At 36.2% G+C, this 15812-nt stretch overlaps 1 protein-coding gene across 2 annotated transcripts in view; it reads left to right on the top strand.

Moving 5' to 3' along the window:
- The window catches only part of RRP1B (ribosomal RNA processing 1B), a 23456-nt gene extending 12302 nt beyond the window's left edge, over window positions 1-11154 (top strand). Inside the window, exons 6-16 of one of the 2 annotated variants that reach the window (XM_015814745.1) lie at window positions 1791-1920; window positions 3478-3542; window positions 3944-4110; window positions 4743-4834; window positions 5378-5475; window positions 5648-5667; window positions 7401-7526; window positions 8271-8977; window positions 9807-9941; window positions 10323-10389; window positions 10773-11154. In XM_015814745.1, coding sequence (XP_015670231.1) covers window positions 1791-1920; window positions 3478-3542; window positions 3944-4110; window positions 4743-4834; window positions 5378-5475; window positions 5648-5667; window positions 7401-7526; window positions 8271-8977; window positions 9807-9941; window positions 10323-10389; window positions 10773-10963 — 1798 coding nt within the window. In that variant the 3' untranslated portion in view covers window positions 10964-11154. The remainder of the gene's footprint in view (window positions 1-1790; window positions 1921-3477; window positions 3543-3943; window positions 4111-4742; window positions 4835-5377; window positions 5476-5647; window positions 5668-7400; window positions 7527-8270; window positions 8978-9806; window positions 9942-10322; window positions 10390-10772) is intronic. The other variant, XM_015814752.1, reaches the window with a different exon arrangement.
- Window positions 11155-15812: the final 4658 nt, after the last annotated feature.

The following is a 15812-nucleotide window of genomic DNA, read 5'->3' as shown; positions in this document are numbered from 1 at the left end:
GTCTTATGGTCAGATGCGTCTTATGGTGCGAAAAATACGGGTAAGTGGAGGAAAGCATGATGGGCAGCAAGGAGGCCCAAAACTGTGGGACCCAGAAGCGTGGGAAGCAGGCCTGAGGTCAGTGTGAACCCAATAGGACCAGAAGCAGACCTGAGGCCTGTGAGGACTCAGCCAGGTGGGAAGCAAACCCAGGTTCTGTGGGGATCTAGCAGGTGAAAAGCTTTGCAAAGGGCACCTTGGGGTGAGGGAGGCCTGGGAACACAGGCCACATGTGAATTGGTGAAGTGCTGTTGTGGGGGCCTGGTCTTGAAATAGAATGCAGGCCTGTGCCAGGTGTCCCAGGGCCTCCCCCACCCTGAGGTGCCCTGTACTTCACTTAATGACCACAATGGGGAGAGCTGAGATTACAGTTGTTGAGTGAGGGGCATATGGGCATATGGATATCTTGCTTAGCAACCACAATGACTTAACTATCATAATTTTGGGCTAATTTTGGTCGTAAGTCATGGACAACTGTACAGATAAAGATAAAATAGACAACCAAGAATGCTTTATTGACCATTCTTCGTCCAGATTTTATATCAGTTGCATTTGCTAGTACAGGCATTCTGCTTCAGATTTCTGTTATTTTTAGCATCTGGCAAAATGAATGAGTACTTTTCCAACAACCTGTAAAATCCAAGACACTATGCTTTCATTGTTTAATTCCCCCCTCATACAGTAGTGGCCAAAATTGTGGAAACCTTTTGGAAAAAGTGTACAGTAGAAATGCCACCTTTGGTTAAGTTTCCACCAATATTTCTTCTAATTTCTTTATAACTGTAGCCTTGTTCACTTAATAATACTATTTTACTTCGCTTTCTGGGCAACCAGTCAACTCTTTGCACCATTACTTTAATTTTATTATGTTTTACAAGCTCACTAAATGAAAGAAAAAAAACCCCAACAACTTGATAGTAATCACATAACACATTGACAAATGTCCTCTTCTCAGCTTCAATACATGACATCAATAACTGAATCCTACTGTGATCTGATTGGCTCATTGCCAAAACAAGATGACACCTGATTGGCTCTCTAAATATGCTCATTGGCTACAATCAGATGAAGGAAAGCTACCTGATATCAACCTAAGCAAGTTGTGTTTCCTTTTTCTGGTTATTTGGCTATAACTTTTCATAGAATACAGTACAGATAATTGAACAAACTATGTTGCATTACATTCTTGATTAAATTATCTTTCCATTGATATATAATTTTATGGTACTACTCCAAAAAAAAGTGGTGTTATTAGCCATCAAACCTCAAAAATACACTTTTCCCAAAAGGTTTCCACAATTTTGGCCACTACTGTATATAACTCCTCCCATTATTCTATATCAAAGAAGACACACAATTGAAACCAAGCGGGGAAGTTGCATTAATTTTGCCATTAAAGTGTACAATTACATATTTTTTATAAAATACAGTAGCTCTTCAATTTTAATTATGATACGTATCCTGCTCAGTGAAATCGTGATACAAGATATAGGATTGCCTTTTAAAATGAAGTATTAAAATCAGGTCTTCTCAGCTAACTATTTTTAAAAAGCGTATACTGGTAAGAGATTTGGGTCCCGTTTCAGTTTCGGGCTTTTCTTGTTCCTACATTACATGGAGATGAAACCATCTGGTCCATGCTTTGCCAAATGTATTTAGGTGAGCACTTTTTGGGACCTGACAAAAGATTATATGATGTAATGCAACTGAATAGCCTATGCCACTAACCTTTTTTTTACATTTCTTTCCAGTTTAATTGAACGATTTCTGAACGTGTTAATGATGGAAGTTATGCATCCAGACAGCCATGCTCCCATTGGTATTAAATTGCATTTCATTGACATCTATCTGGAAGAACTGGCTAAAGTTGGAGCTAAAGAGGTCAGTAGTAAATTACATGACATTTAGGCTTCTCCATCTGAAAAGCATCAAGTTAGGGAAAGATTATTACACTTTACTTCTGTCGTGGAAAAACCCAATGAAAAAGACGAGAGACAGCAACACAAAACAATAATTCTTACTTTAAGATTCAGAGGTTTATTTTGCTAATAATTTGGAACATAGCAAGCATAAAACACAGCATCACTTACATTAATAACCCATTGTAATGAGGTCCACTGACATAGCACTCCAAAGGATAGCTATAGGCCAATGGCAAATCAATCAGGTCCAGACCCAACTTTTTATACCCTTTCTCGTTCAAAGACTGTAGTCAGATGGTCTGCTCACTTTTGCTGACTTTCTACTGACTTCCTGCTGACCTTCTGCTGAACATAACTTTCCACATATGTCTGTGTACATTGGAACCCACATCCATCAGCTACTTTAAGTTCCCTATTTCTTACTGTTCCAGACTTTATGTTCTAAATATATCTGAAACAAGCAAGCTTAGCAAAATCATATTAAGTAAAGTAAAATTGCAAACTGCAAAATTAAGCATAGCACAGACTTTGGTTCAATACTTTGTCCATGAGGCCTGGTTTAGTTTACCTGGGCCTAAACCTTGCATAAAACAACAATAGCCAATATTTTCATTTTCCACACTTCTTTATAAAATATATTGAAATCGGTGGTGTCAAATTTTTACTATCTAAAGCTCAGTTTATTTTATCTTGTGAACGGCGCCCTGGTTTCCAATTAGTTTTGTATACATGAAAGAAATAAAAGCAAATAAAACTTGAAACAGAAAAGAAACAAGTGTGGAAAAGAGTTAACTTTACCCATTAACCCCTGTATGTAAAAAAACAACAACATTTTAATAGCTTGTCACCTCTAAATCTAACATATTCTCTCTTTTCCCTATTGTTTATTTTTTAAGTAAAAACAAATCCATAGGCTTCATCAAACAAACCTTGTCAGCAAAAGGTGTTCACTGAAGTGTGACAATGCCCTGATTCCTATGGCTGTAATACTATACAGTATTTTAATGTAAATTTCAAGAGTCAGCTTATCTGTAGCTATATGTAACAATATTTAAAACATATATATATTGTATTTAACAATTCTTCTTTATTTTAGAACATCTTATGCCAATAAATATTTTTCCTTTACTGGTAGTGCTTTGCCCTTTCGGGCTGCCCTACTATATATAAATAATAAACTGCAGTTGTGCAAGGAGTGAGGGTAATAGTAATGTCTTTTCTATTTTTTCTGGTTTCAGATATTTATATTAGAAGTAGTACAAAGTCATTGCTGTACTAATATCAGTACCAGTAAATGCTGAAATAACAATTTACAGATTAAGAATTGCTGAAAATTCTGAAAGTATTTCAGTTGATTATGTAATCATTCCAAATAAACTCTACTTTTCTCGTTATTTCTTTTTTCTTCTGGAATAAGTTGTTTCAGTTTTGGGTATCTTTTGGATTTTGGATAATGATTTTAGAATTGACTGATAAAGATTATGTTGAATTAATTTTTTGTATTTTATGTTTACAGCTCACAGCAGACCAGAACATTAAGTTTATTGAACCATTCTGCAAAATCCTTGCAAGGACCAAGGAGTATGTTCAAATCTTAACAATATTTATATTAACTTGCTTTTTTAAAAACAGTCAATAAAAATCTGAATGGGAGTGCAGAACAAAGGAAAAGCTATTGTGAAGAGATAGCAGCATGCTCACTATGAGAGAAATACAGGTTTTTCTTTAAACATACCTCAAAATGAAAGTATGTGTAACTATAGCAACAACATCCATTTCTATGTAGCGATTATAGACATGATTGTTCTTGATCCTCCTGCACACCTCGGAAGATTAGATAACTATAATCATGTGATTGTCAGTTTTTCCTTTCTTATTTTCCGAATGACTCAGAACTTGTTTAAGCTAAGCGTTAGGCTACAAAGAGGATCTACTAACCACATTCCCTAATTATATCCCCCCCCAATCTTTTTACTGTTCAGTCATCTTATGCTGCAAGCCATAATCTGTGGCATCTTTGAAACCATTGTGGATCAGTCCCCATTTGCCATCGAAGATTTAATGAAAGAACTAGAAACTGGCAGTGATGTTGACAGTTCCTCAGAACACGAGAAATGGAGTGACAAAGAAGATATAGAAATGGACAGAGGTGAGGATCTGGTGTCCCTAACACTTGCTTTGGAAACATCTAGAAAAATTATTCCAGTGTTTTCTGCACAGAACTTTCTGTTAGCACTATACAGAAAGTTCTGTGAATCTAAAAGGCTCCAGTTCATTTAGAAGGAAATAGAAATTAAAAGAATCCATTGTTCTAGAGAGATACTTCCTGACACCTGTTTGTTTTCTAAGCAGAATTTAAAGTTTAGTTTGCCTTCTAACAAGCCTCTATCCAATATTTATAAAAGGCTGTATTCTCTTTTACTTCCTCCAGGTCCAAACACTGATTTCAGATATACTATCTCTGCTGAAAACACTATTTATAAGCTGTATTCAGTCATAAAGGAGAGGTTTTCTCATATATCAGGACTTCTCCTTATTTCCTCATATTACATACTCAAATGATCTCTAAGGTCCTCTAACAGATTTTGTCATACAGTGACAAGTAACAGGACCTTATTTTCTTGGCGATTTTCAGCTTCATTAGCTAAATGAAGGCAGGGAATATTTTTCCCATGATGAGCAGCATAAAGCAAAGAGTGAGTGGGACTAAAGTGAATAGGAACCATCCATTCAATCTCTTGACACCTCGTTTTTATCTTTGTTTTTTTCTTTATAATATAGGCAGGGGCTTGTCAAATCAACTGTCTCCAAATTCAGAGGCACATGGTAATATTTCAGAAGATATAGATGCTAATATTGGACCAGTTCTTCAGGTAGGCTCCACTTTTAGCGAACAATACTAGTTTTAGATCTTTCTAATTACTAGAATTATGGCAATCGTGGGACTAGGTTGGGGAAGACTGATGCAGGGTTTGAAAACCTCTGATTTAAAACTAATAAATTGCACTGGCTACTTTATTTTCAACACCTGGAAATTAAATCAAGCTGGCTATCAGTTTTTTTACCAATGCAATATGAGGGGTTTTTTTTTTTGGTATTTATAAGTTGTATATACTTCAAGTTCTGAGGAACATGCCATTTGAGCAATAGAGCATATATTTGCTCATAAACAGTGAAGGTCCACATCTTCCTAAATTGCACAATCTTATTGTGATTTTTTTTTAATTGTTGAGGATTCAAGCTGTGATGAAGGGACCGAGAAGGAATTTGAGTGAATTTAGACTAGTGAGAAAAAGTACATATTTTGGATGGTAAATAAAAAGAGAAAAGAATGGTGTTATGATATTAACATTTTAGCATTTTTGAACGAAATGATTATTAAAAGGCTGATTTACGTTGCTTTCTTTCTTTGACAGTTTGATTATGCAGCAATTGCCAACACAATCTTTGAGTTAAGCAGCAGAAAAAACACACCTGCTTTTAACAGAAAGCGCCTCTACAAATTGGTTAAAAAGTATGTTTCTTGACATTCTTATGATTTCCCTGGGCACCCTTTTTTTCTCTTAGCCTTTAAGTTCACTCTTTTTTTTAACTTACTTTTCAGCAGCAATAAATACAGTACTTTCTGTTATGGAAGGTTTGCAAATGACTAAAACAATATAATTTCTTTTCACTTCTTTTTCCAGATTTCAAGATCTTGCAGAAGGTAAAACTGCATTATTTTGTTCAAGCCTTTGGGAGTAGAAAATATACACTAGGGTTGGATTTGTTGTCCTTTGAAGGAATAATCATGATTTTCCACATCAAAGCTTAAGGCAAAAGTGAAAGTAAACTTTCTTGATTTATTTTCTAATTCTGATGGCTTTGTGGTCATGTCCATATAGTGACCATGGGAGTATTTGCCATTTCATTCTTCTGACATAATTTTGGAATTCTTAGACCAGGGCTTTTCAACCTTTTCACCCATTGTACCACTTTTAGAACATGGCAATATCTGAGTACCACCAGTCGCCTAGCAAGGTGTCAAAAACTTGATGACCTCCCCCCCCAAAAGGAAAAAACTGATGTACAGGTAGTCCTCGACTTACAACAGTTTGCTTAGTGACTGTTCGAAGTTACAATGGCACTGAAAAAAGTGCCCCCCAAGCCACAGCCGAGCAAGACACCTGCCTGCCCGCCCGGCCGCACTCTTCCTCCTGTCCAAGGTTTTCATTGTTGTGAGCATTTCTGTTGAGGATTGGCAGTAGGAGTGGGGTGGGGGGGTGTTTGGTTTTTATCCCCCCCCCCATCTGCTGGGTGGTTGCAGCAGGTTTTGGTCACTTCACATGACCCTGGGACACTGTGACCGTCATAAATATGAATCAGTTGCCAAGCATCTGAATGTAAATCACAAGACCTTGGAGATGCTGCAACATTCAGCTGATCGGCGCTTCTTCTGGGCTCAGCAGAAGCACCAGGATCAGCGCTGAGCATCAGCTGGAGCCTGGCGTTGATCCTGGCGCTTCCACTGAGCCCTGACAGCCCTGCAGCTCCAGCCATCTCTCACTCAGGCTTGTGCGGTGCTGCCACCGATTCAACTCATTCCCCTCCCCCGCTACCATTTTTCTAGGATGCTCGCGTACCACCTGCCAGGTGCCGATGTACCACAGGTGGTACCCGTACCACTGGTTGAAAAGCCCTGTCTTAGACAACTCTATAGCCCTAGGATTTCCTGGTGGTTTCCCAGACATGCACAAACCAAGTCTCACCTTTTCTAGCTTCTCTTAAGTTCTGGCAATATGCTGGTACCTGATCTGGACTTCCATTATCACCTAAATCAGATTACAGCTCTATTTACAGCTGGAATTTGAGAACTTTTTCTCCCCTCTGTGAAAAGCCACATAGTCACTACAGTTGGTGGAGTCAGTGCAAAAATATGTGAGGCCAGTTCCTTTGCCCTCTACTCTTCCTTCCTATCAGGCTTCTTTTAAGATGGAAAATTGCTAGTGGTCTATTGTTTTATTGTATTATAAAAAAACAAGTAGTTCATTATATTGTTTGGGTACAGAGATATTTTATATAGCATTGACTGCAGAATATTAACATTCTGATTATTTAGATGACTGATTTTGTCTTTATTTTTCAAATTTTATGTCTATGATCAATGACTTCTAAAATGTTAATGTTGATAAACATATGGTTGCTTAAATTTTACAAGCACTGTAAACCTTTCCAGCACTCTTAAATGATATAAGGCTCTTTGCAATTAAGCCTGGGGCCCTGGTTACCTACCACTGATTTCACTTTTTCTCCTTCCCATCTTATTCGAATAAATGCTTTTATTTGCTAGTAAAATACTGTATTCATGATAAAACACATGCACGAGTTAAAAAAAAAGTATTGATGTTCAGGTGGATGAAGAATCTTCTCAAGAATATTTGGCTTGAATGTCCTTTTTAGGGAGTTTCCCTCAAGATGATTTCCCTGAAGATGTTTCTACAGATGAGGATGATGATAGCTTCAGCAGGAGGAAATTGAAAAGAAAATCTGGCAAACCCTTAGATAAAGCTCAGTTGGGAAAAAAAGGTAGAAAAAAAAGACATCTGTTTGTTTCCTGATCACACTAAGCATTTATTTTTAATCACTGTTTGTTGAACCAGCCAGAGGTCTGTTGAACCAGCCATAGCACTAAGGCATGATGAGTGGGTCTGCCAACTACACTAAACCAAAAATGAATTATATTATGGTTCAACATTATGCATAAAACAGACAATTTCATATAATCTGCTAATTTAGGCTGCTAGTATAATTATTTTCATTGAAGGAAACCCTATTGAACTCAGTATGACTTAGTAACAAGCAGGCAGTAATAACTTTATTGTCAATAATAGTACTGCGTATTAAATATAACTCTTGTAATAGAGTGCCCACAGAAGTTGGCAGAAATGGCTTTTGCTAATGGATTGTAAGTATTGACTGAAAGCCACAGAGCTGTTTGAATAGGCCCAGAGCTTTTCCATAAGTATAAAGAGTTTGGATGTGAAAGTAATTCATTATAATGATCATAATCATCCACAGCTGCCAAGATCCTTGCTAACACAAAATACTACGTATTAAAGGCATACCATTTGCCATGATGGGTTCAAATCAATCTTTTCCCCAAATGGTTAAACAAACTATCTGAAAATGCTTAAATGAGAGTTAATGGCAGGATTAAACATGGTTTTTATAATCAGACATATTTTTCTCTTCGTTTAAAAGTAGACTTCTCTTATCAACTTGTCACGAGAGATGCTATTCAACTTAATATCACTTAATTTTTCTTGACAGACAACAATCAAACCCAAAAGAATGATAGTGAGGAAGAAGAGGCCAACACAGGGCTACCAAAAAAGAAGAAGAGAAAGAGAAAATCCAGTCAGACAGCTGGTACTTTTGTGTCCTCTAGAAATAATGAGAATAGACCAGTCAGAGTTGAATCCAAAACACCAGATCCAGCCAACAAATCCTCAGATATCAGTAAACGGCAGAAGTCTTCAAGTACAGAGAGCAATGAAGTTGCTTCGGTGATTCCCATTGAAGGACTTGGTGATGATTCTTCCTTGAAGTCACTGACATGTTTAGTCAATGGCATAAAGAAGCCTTCCCCCCACAAAAATGGGAGCCTAACAAAAGTTCCTATAAAAATTGTGTGTCAGAATGGACAGAATTATGACTCTGAAGAGGACCCTAGTTATTGTACTACAGGAGGCCACACTGGTAAAATTATGAAGAGGCAGCAGAAATCAAAGCCAGGAATCACTGGAAAGCTTTTTTCTGAAGAGAGTGTTAATCTGCCAGAGAAAAAATGCCTTGTAGAGTCAGTACCTATTGTGCTCCAGAAAGTCAAGTTGAAGAGAAAAAAAATGTTCGGGAATTTGGGGAGGATTACATGCTCCAAACAGAAAGCAGTTAGCTTGAAAATACAAAGAAAAGTCAAGAAAGACCCAAATTCCACTGAAAGAAATGAACTTGAAAACAAGAAGAGGAAGAACGAAGTAGGTGTTGAATTTAACAAACTAAATCATTTTCTAAATTTCTTAATCCATTTTCTGAAATGGAAAAAAGAGCATTCTTACTCTAGTCCAGTTGGTTAGAGATAAAACAGCATCAATTTAATGCTGTAATTTCACATTTTAATTTAAAATTCTACATCCTTAGGCTAATCAGTTGGCTAACTGAAAGGAAAATTGTTATAAAAGCCGTAACATCAGCCCTACTAAGGCATGCTTCTGAACCACATGAGAGCTAAAAGAAAACAAACAGGCAAAGCTAAATAGCACATGATTCTGCCCAACATATCTCCTGCAGTCTTCATCTGGTGTGTACAAAGGTCTAAAGGAAGACCAAACATTTGGTTTTAGATAACTTTTTCATCAGGGCTACATTTATGCCTTTCATCTGTTAAGCAAGGTTTGCTTGTGAATGATTGGAGAAATAAGGAAAAAACGTAAAGGTCACATTTTAAATTGAACAAATTTTGCATGCCCTTAAATGTAAATCATTTTATTTCCAAATCCTAAATAAAATTGTTTTATTTGGAAAAAGAACATAGTTTTGCTCTTTCCAAAATATTTATCTTGTATTCTTTAACTTCCCTGAAGCAGACTATGCATGTTATTTCTTAAGACTGGTTTCCATGGAAAGGCATTCATGTAGCTATTGCTGGATTTATAACTCTATCTCTCAACTTGGTATTTAATGTGGCTGTACAAAAATAAAATGGAGGGGTGGAGGCATGAAAGAATTCTTAATAGGTGAACATAAACCTTATGTGCTATTTATTGACTATGTTATGCATGTTTTCTGCTCTTTTTCTCCTTGCAGGAAACTGGTGGTATTGCTCTTCCAATAAAGAAAACAAAGGCAAAAGTGGAGAATGATTTTGTGAAGTTTAAAAAGACAGCCTTACCAAAGCCAGCCTTCTTTAGAAAATCTAAAAGAAGCATTACTGCCATGCCGGTATGATAACCTTTCTATAGTTTATACCTTGAGAATGTTTAGAATGATAGTTTGAGTTCTTTTTAAACAATGGCATTTTTCAAGATAGGATTGTGATGAATCACTTCATAGGAGTCCTTGTTCTCTAAAGACTGCTTGTTTAGTCTCAATTCTGAAACTAAATATGCAATTCTACAAACGTACTGCTTTTAGAATGGCTTTTGCAAACTGATCTGTGGGCCATCTGGCCACTTGCAGGACATTGGCAAATTGGATGATAGTGTATGTTGGCTGATGCTTTGTAACTTATTGTGATTTGGTTCAATATTCTAATAAAGATGTTGAAAAATACTTTAAGCAATACAGATTTGGCCCAGGAAAACAACTATATTTGTCTTTTAGTTAAGCAAGCTACAATCTTCCAGCTCCAAAAAGGTTACCTTTGGATTAAATAAGAATATGACTGCTGGTAAGACATTTTCTTTCTTGCTTGAAAGGCCTGTGTTATTACATCATTTGCGTGATAAACTGAATGTTAAAAGAGTTTTTGCTGGTCAGAGACTTATTGCATAAGCATTGGTTTTGTTAAAATGGCAGCAATGCGTGTATTTTGCTAGAAGCTTAAAAGCATATTTTGGTCCGCTGAGATCCCATCTATTTTCAAGTAGCATGTGAAGAATAGTTTAAAAATAAACATTAATTTGCATTCTGAGGCTCTTTTGCTAATAAAAAAAGCATCTATTAGAAGGATTCAGTGTGTCTCCCTTCACTTACACATAAGTATTTTACATTCCTAGTAACAAGGTGACACAAGACATGTAATGTTTTTCTTTCTAATCTTTTGCTTTACAGAATTTAAGAAGACAGACAAAAGTATCTTAGTCAGTCCAGAGGGAGGCTCCCGGGTAGCTTTCAATCCTAAGCAAAAACCACCCCATGGGGTCCTAAAGTCCTCCTCTGGCTCTTTGATGGAAACTCCTCAAATAAAGAAGTCTCTTATAATTCCAGCTAAGAAAAGACCAACCGCTATGGATTTCTTCTAAGCCAAATAAATGGAAGAGAGTTTTGTTCTGAACATTTCCACATTCAACTATTTTTTTTGAACAATTTTCAGAATCTTATTTTCACAGTTAATATGATACTATGCATACGGTTTTGATTATGTGGCCTCTGGTTCTTCAAAAAGCACTTCTTTGGCTGCAGATTAGAACTGCTTTATGTTGTTAGCAAAAAAAAATAAAAAATAAAAGATAATATAAAAAGGGAGTGGAAATCAGTTTTTCTAAGAACAATAGTTATCTCACAAATATTTTGCAAAGCTTTATTTTAAGCTGCTTTTTTTGTACTCTTGTTTATTATCTAATCTTATATGGGCTCTGTTCTGCCTTTTTTCTACCCTGTTTTATTTCCCCCTCCTCTAAAACTTTGGGTTAAAAATAAGAGTATTTGTTGAAAACAAGTTTTTCAAAGGGAAAAAAATCCTTGTTTGAATCACTTAATAGTATACATTAAAACTGTTACTATTCAAACTCATGCTGCACTTTGCGTACAGTGCTTAAGCATGTGTGATAATAATCTTAGCAATTTCAGAATTGCACATCTGTTCATAAAATGTATATTTTCTAATCTGATGCCCTTCGGATATTTTGCAACTAAAATTCCGAGCCAGCATGATCCATCTACTTACGTGGAAGGAAAAGATAATCTACATATTTTCCCTAATAAATGCATATTTATGCAGCTGGCCTACACAAAAACATTCACTCAAGGTCTTGTTCTTCCTCTATTAAAATGGATTAAATTATATTATCACTTTTGCAGAAGCCTCTGTGCCTTTTAAGGATGGTTAATAATGCTGTGTGAATCAAAAAGGGGGGTGGGATTCACTATATCTAAATTTCTGCCGATGCCAGCAGGATGCAAATAGTATTTTGCTGGAAATCTTTCTCCCACCTTCAGAGTTCCTGTCTTGTCAATTTGCAATACATGGAAATGAACAGCTTTACTGATTAGATTCACTGTAATTTGGGACCAAGCTGAGGAATAGAAAGGTTTTAGTTCCCATTGTTAGAAGCATCCCACCTATTATCTTATATAAATGGTAAAACTTTTTTGGGGGGCTGCTGGTGGTATTGGAATTTCAAAGACAATTTTTCCCTTCCTCCATTCTCAGCAGAATGATTCTAAAAGTTTATATAAACTTTGATGCAACTTCCCAGGAACCAGTGTCTTCAGTATGGAATATGCTGATGTTACCGTGCCTCTCTTCATTTTGATGTTATAAAATTATCTTTACATCAAATCGGTATTTTATTAGAAACTATTCCTCATTTCTTTAATCAATATAGTAAAAAAACACAGCTCAGCAAACCTTGCAAACAGTTCATAAATTGGTGGGAGGGGGTTTAAAGCTTTGTAATAAAAATGTTATTTCTCTGTTTTGCATTCCAGAGAATTAATGGTTCTTTTGAGCAATTAGTTACTTTAGTACAGTGTTTCTCAACCTTGACAATTTTAAGGCATGTGGACTTCAACTCCCAGAATTCCACAGCCAGCAATGCTGGCTGTGGAATTCTGGGAGTTGACGTCCACATGCCTTAAAATTGTCAAGGTTGAGAAACACTGCGTTTAGTATCTCTTCAGAGTGCTTATACAGTTGCAAACTAATGACATTTTTGGTTTTATTTTCGAACTTGTTAATATCACTGACAAGTATCTTATGTGCTTGAAATGAGGTGGTTTTAGTTGTGTCACAGTTTTAAGTAACGTAAATCGATTAAGAATACAGAATCTTATATCAGATGCTGTATATCTTTCTTGACACTTTCATGAAATACAAAGGAAGAAAATGTTACTATATTGTGTTAATATAATTTTATTAAATTGATGCTAATATGCAAAAGCAAGAACATTAAAACTTTGGTTTAAAAACAATTTGAATGTGGAATTGGAAGGATTCAGTCTATCTACTTATGACAAGGGCATGCCTAAAATCAATTATACTCAGTAAGTTATAGATCGTTTTCTTATACAAGGTGCTGCAGGGCAAACCTCTGGGCCAGCAACTTCAGCTGCATCCATAAGCAACTGTCTGAACATTCTATATCATTCCACTGACCAGAAACAGTTGGTTAAATCTAGGCACCATTTGTATTTCTAAGAAAACCTGTGTTATACAGTATTTTAGAGGCTAGGGCACAGTGGAAAAATATAGTGGATATCTAGCACATTGGGAATCTGTTAGATAAGATTATCAAGGTCCATGTGGGGGAAAAGAGGAGCTATCCAAAAAAGGCATTTTGCACAGGCAGTTTTTAAACTTGGAGTTGACCATGACTAACAGGATAACGTTGACCAGGGGTGTCAAACTGCCGGTGTCATGGTTCCGACAGATAATAATAATAACTTTATTGTCACTTTGAATGTTACACCAATCGGCATACATCAAAAGGAAACTCTTCAAAGAACTTCGATGCATTGTTTACCTTAAAGAATCTTTATTTGAGTAGCATAGCATCGGCATTAACACAGTCGAAGCCAAAAACTGGATTCCCCTCCCCTGAGCACATAGTATCAAAGCACAATTCCCTCCTCCAATTAACATTCATAAATCACATTCTCCAATTAGTTTGAAATGCAGGCTCTCCCTCCAGTTCTCCAGCCCTGCCAATTCTTATCATCTCTTATTTCATTAACCTTGGTTCACACCCTAGTCCAGTATTATTATGTCTATCTAAGTTCTCATGCACATTCCTCCCCCCTGCCCCCCAGCATCATCTAACTCTAAAACATAAGAAGAAAATGGTTGCATCCCTAACTTATCAAAGCAAAAACATCCGATGTTAGTGTTGACAGCTGGCCCACATGCTGGATGCGTCACGCAGAAGCCACATCCACCCCAACTTCGGCAAGGAGGAAAAAGTTGTGATATGTTGCGACATATCATGTGACACGGCGAGTTTGACACCCCTGATGTTGACCAATGCAGTTCCTGTAATGATTGTACAATTGAAAACAAGATAAATGCAATACCATGCTGTCTGTTAAACAGTATACGTTTTTTTGTCCAGCTTAGTTTATACACATACATTTCATTTTATAGTAATTTTGCTGAAAGTTAAATTCAAAAATATAACATGTGTTTTAAAGTTATATTTAAAACTTTTAAGAGTACCTCTAATGGTTTTATTATCCAACTTCAAATCCACCACAATTTCTATATGAACCTTGTTTCAGCATGACATTTTTTATGTTAAAGGAAAGTGTATATATTCTATGTTTGATATGTGTTAAGATATTCTTTTTATGCAGCAATTTTAAATCCATATTTTGCAACAAAAATACCACATGTTTTTAAAATGATAGACAAATTCATCCATGGGCATCTTGTCCATGTATTATCACAAACATCCAAAGTTATTGTAATGGTTTTTGATAAAAGAAGCTGAGGTTGGAAGTTGATTTAGTTTTGTTTCTCATTGGAAGATGTTGCCATAGGAGGATGCTATTGGGCTGGCATCAAAGATGGAATCTTAGAAAACAGCAAAAAGAATTGGGACAAGAGTTTTAGTGGAGGCGATAACAATGGCTGATACAACCTATGATCTAGACACAAGTGATTGCTCAAGATCTGTTATTTTAATGAAGAGCAATATCACTTGGACTTAATATACTGCATCATAGTGCTTTACAGCCCTCTCTCTAAGTAGTTTTACAGAGTCAGCCTATTGCCCCCAACAATCTGGATCTTCATTTTACCAACCTCAGAAAGATGGAAGTCTGAGTCAACCTTGAGCCGGTCATAGTCGAACTCTTGGCAGACGGCAGAATTAGCCTGCAATACTGTATGGTAATATTGTCTGGTAAACTTAAATTGGACTGGGTGATGTTAGTCTTATTAATTCAAGGACAAATATAGAAATTGCTTAACAATAATCGAGAGGAAGATTCACTGATGGCCCAAAGAGGAAGATGCACCATGGAACTTCTCAATACAAATGATCCCTCATAGATTTAAAGATATGGAAGATGAAGTATTCTTCCAGCCAGACCCAAGGGAGGAAGGCCAGTCAGAATGGTGATGCTTCCCATTTTTTATGCCCTTATTTCTAAAATGGGCATAACTAGGAGTTAGAAATAGTTGACTACATACCTGTTAGAGCAACATGATAGCTTGCAAGCATACAGTTAGAGAAAACTTTTAAAACATTCTGAGGAAAGGAAAGAAGTTCTCTGCAAGGCAATTTAAAAACTCAAGTGCCACTGTTATTAAGAAGTGAACACTGGAAGTAATTAGCTAATTCTAACCTCTTGCAGAGCTAGTTTAAAGAAAACAAAACTATCATACCATTAACATGCATGTTCTTAATAAATGGAAAACTAAGAGGACTTGGATCAAGTCCTATGATCTCACAGAATGGTTGGCATGTATCTGCAAACTTTTTTCAGGTTTGTGTTATTGTGTTATTGATTGGCCAACTGGATCAGAAAGGCTTACCATGTGGCACGTTGGGCATCAATTCATGCAAATTGACCACAAAATTTGAGAATCCTGATATATTTTCATATATTTTTAAGAATGATTAGAACTCACACTTTTTGTGCTCATTTTGTAGAAAATGAGGAGTGCGTACTTGGCAAAATCCCACTAACAGGATTAAATGTTATTCAAATTTTGGGATAAGCTTGCCAACATCTAGGCTGTGCACATGCTAGGGTTATCTCAATTTGCTGTCTAGATAATATGTTTAATACAAACTTCTCAAAGGAATCCTGCTGAGGTGGCAGAAATATATTATCAGCAAACTGCTGTTTTGTTTCTAATTTTTTAAATGTATTTGAAAAATAGACTGATTCAGAAGATCTGAAATATGGGGTTTTCCAAATCAAAAA

Source organism: Protobothrops mucrosquamatus, unplaced genomic scaffold, assembly GCF_001527695.2.
Source record: "Protobothrops mucrosquamatus isolate PMUCROS unplaced genomic scaffold, P.Mucros_1.0 scaffold_93, whole genome shotgun sequence".
Lineage (NCBI taxonomy): Eukaryota > Metazoa > Chordata > Lepidosauria > Squamata > Viperidae > Protobothrops > Protobothrops mucrosquamatus.
Note: the sequence above shows the minus strand (reverse complement) of the source record. Positions and strands in the feature narration are given on the sequence as shown.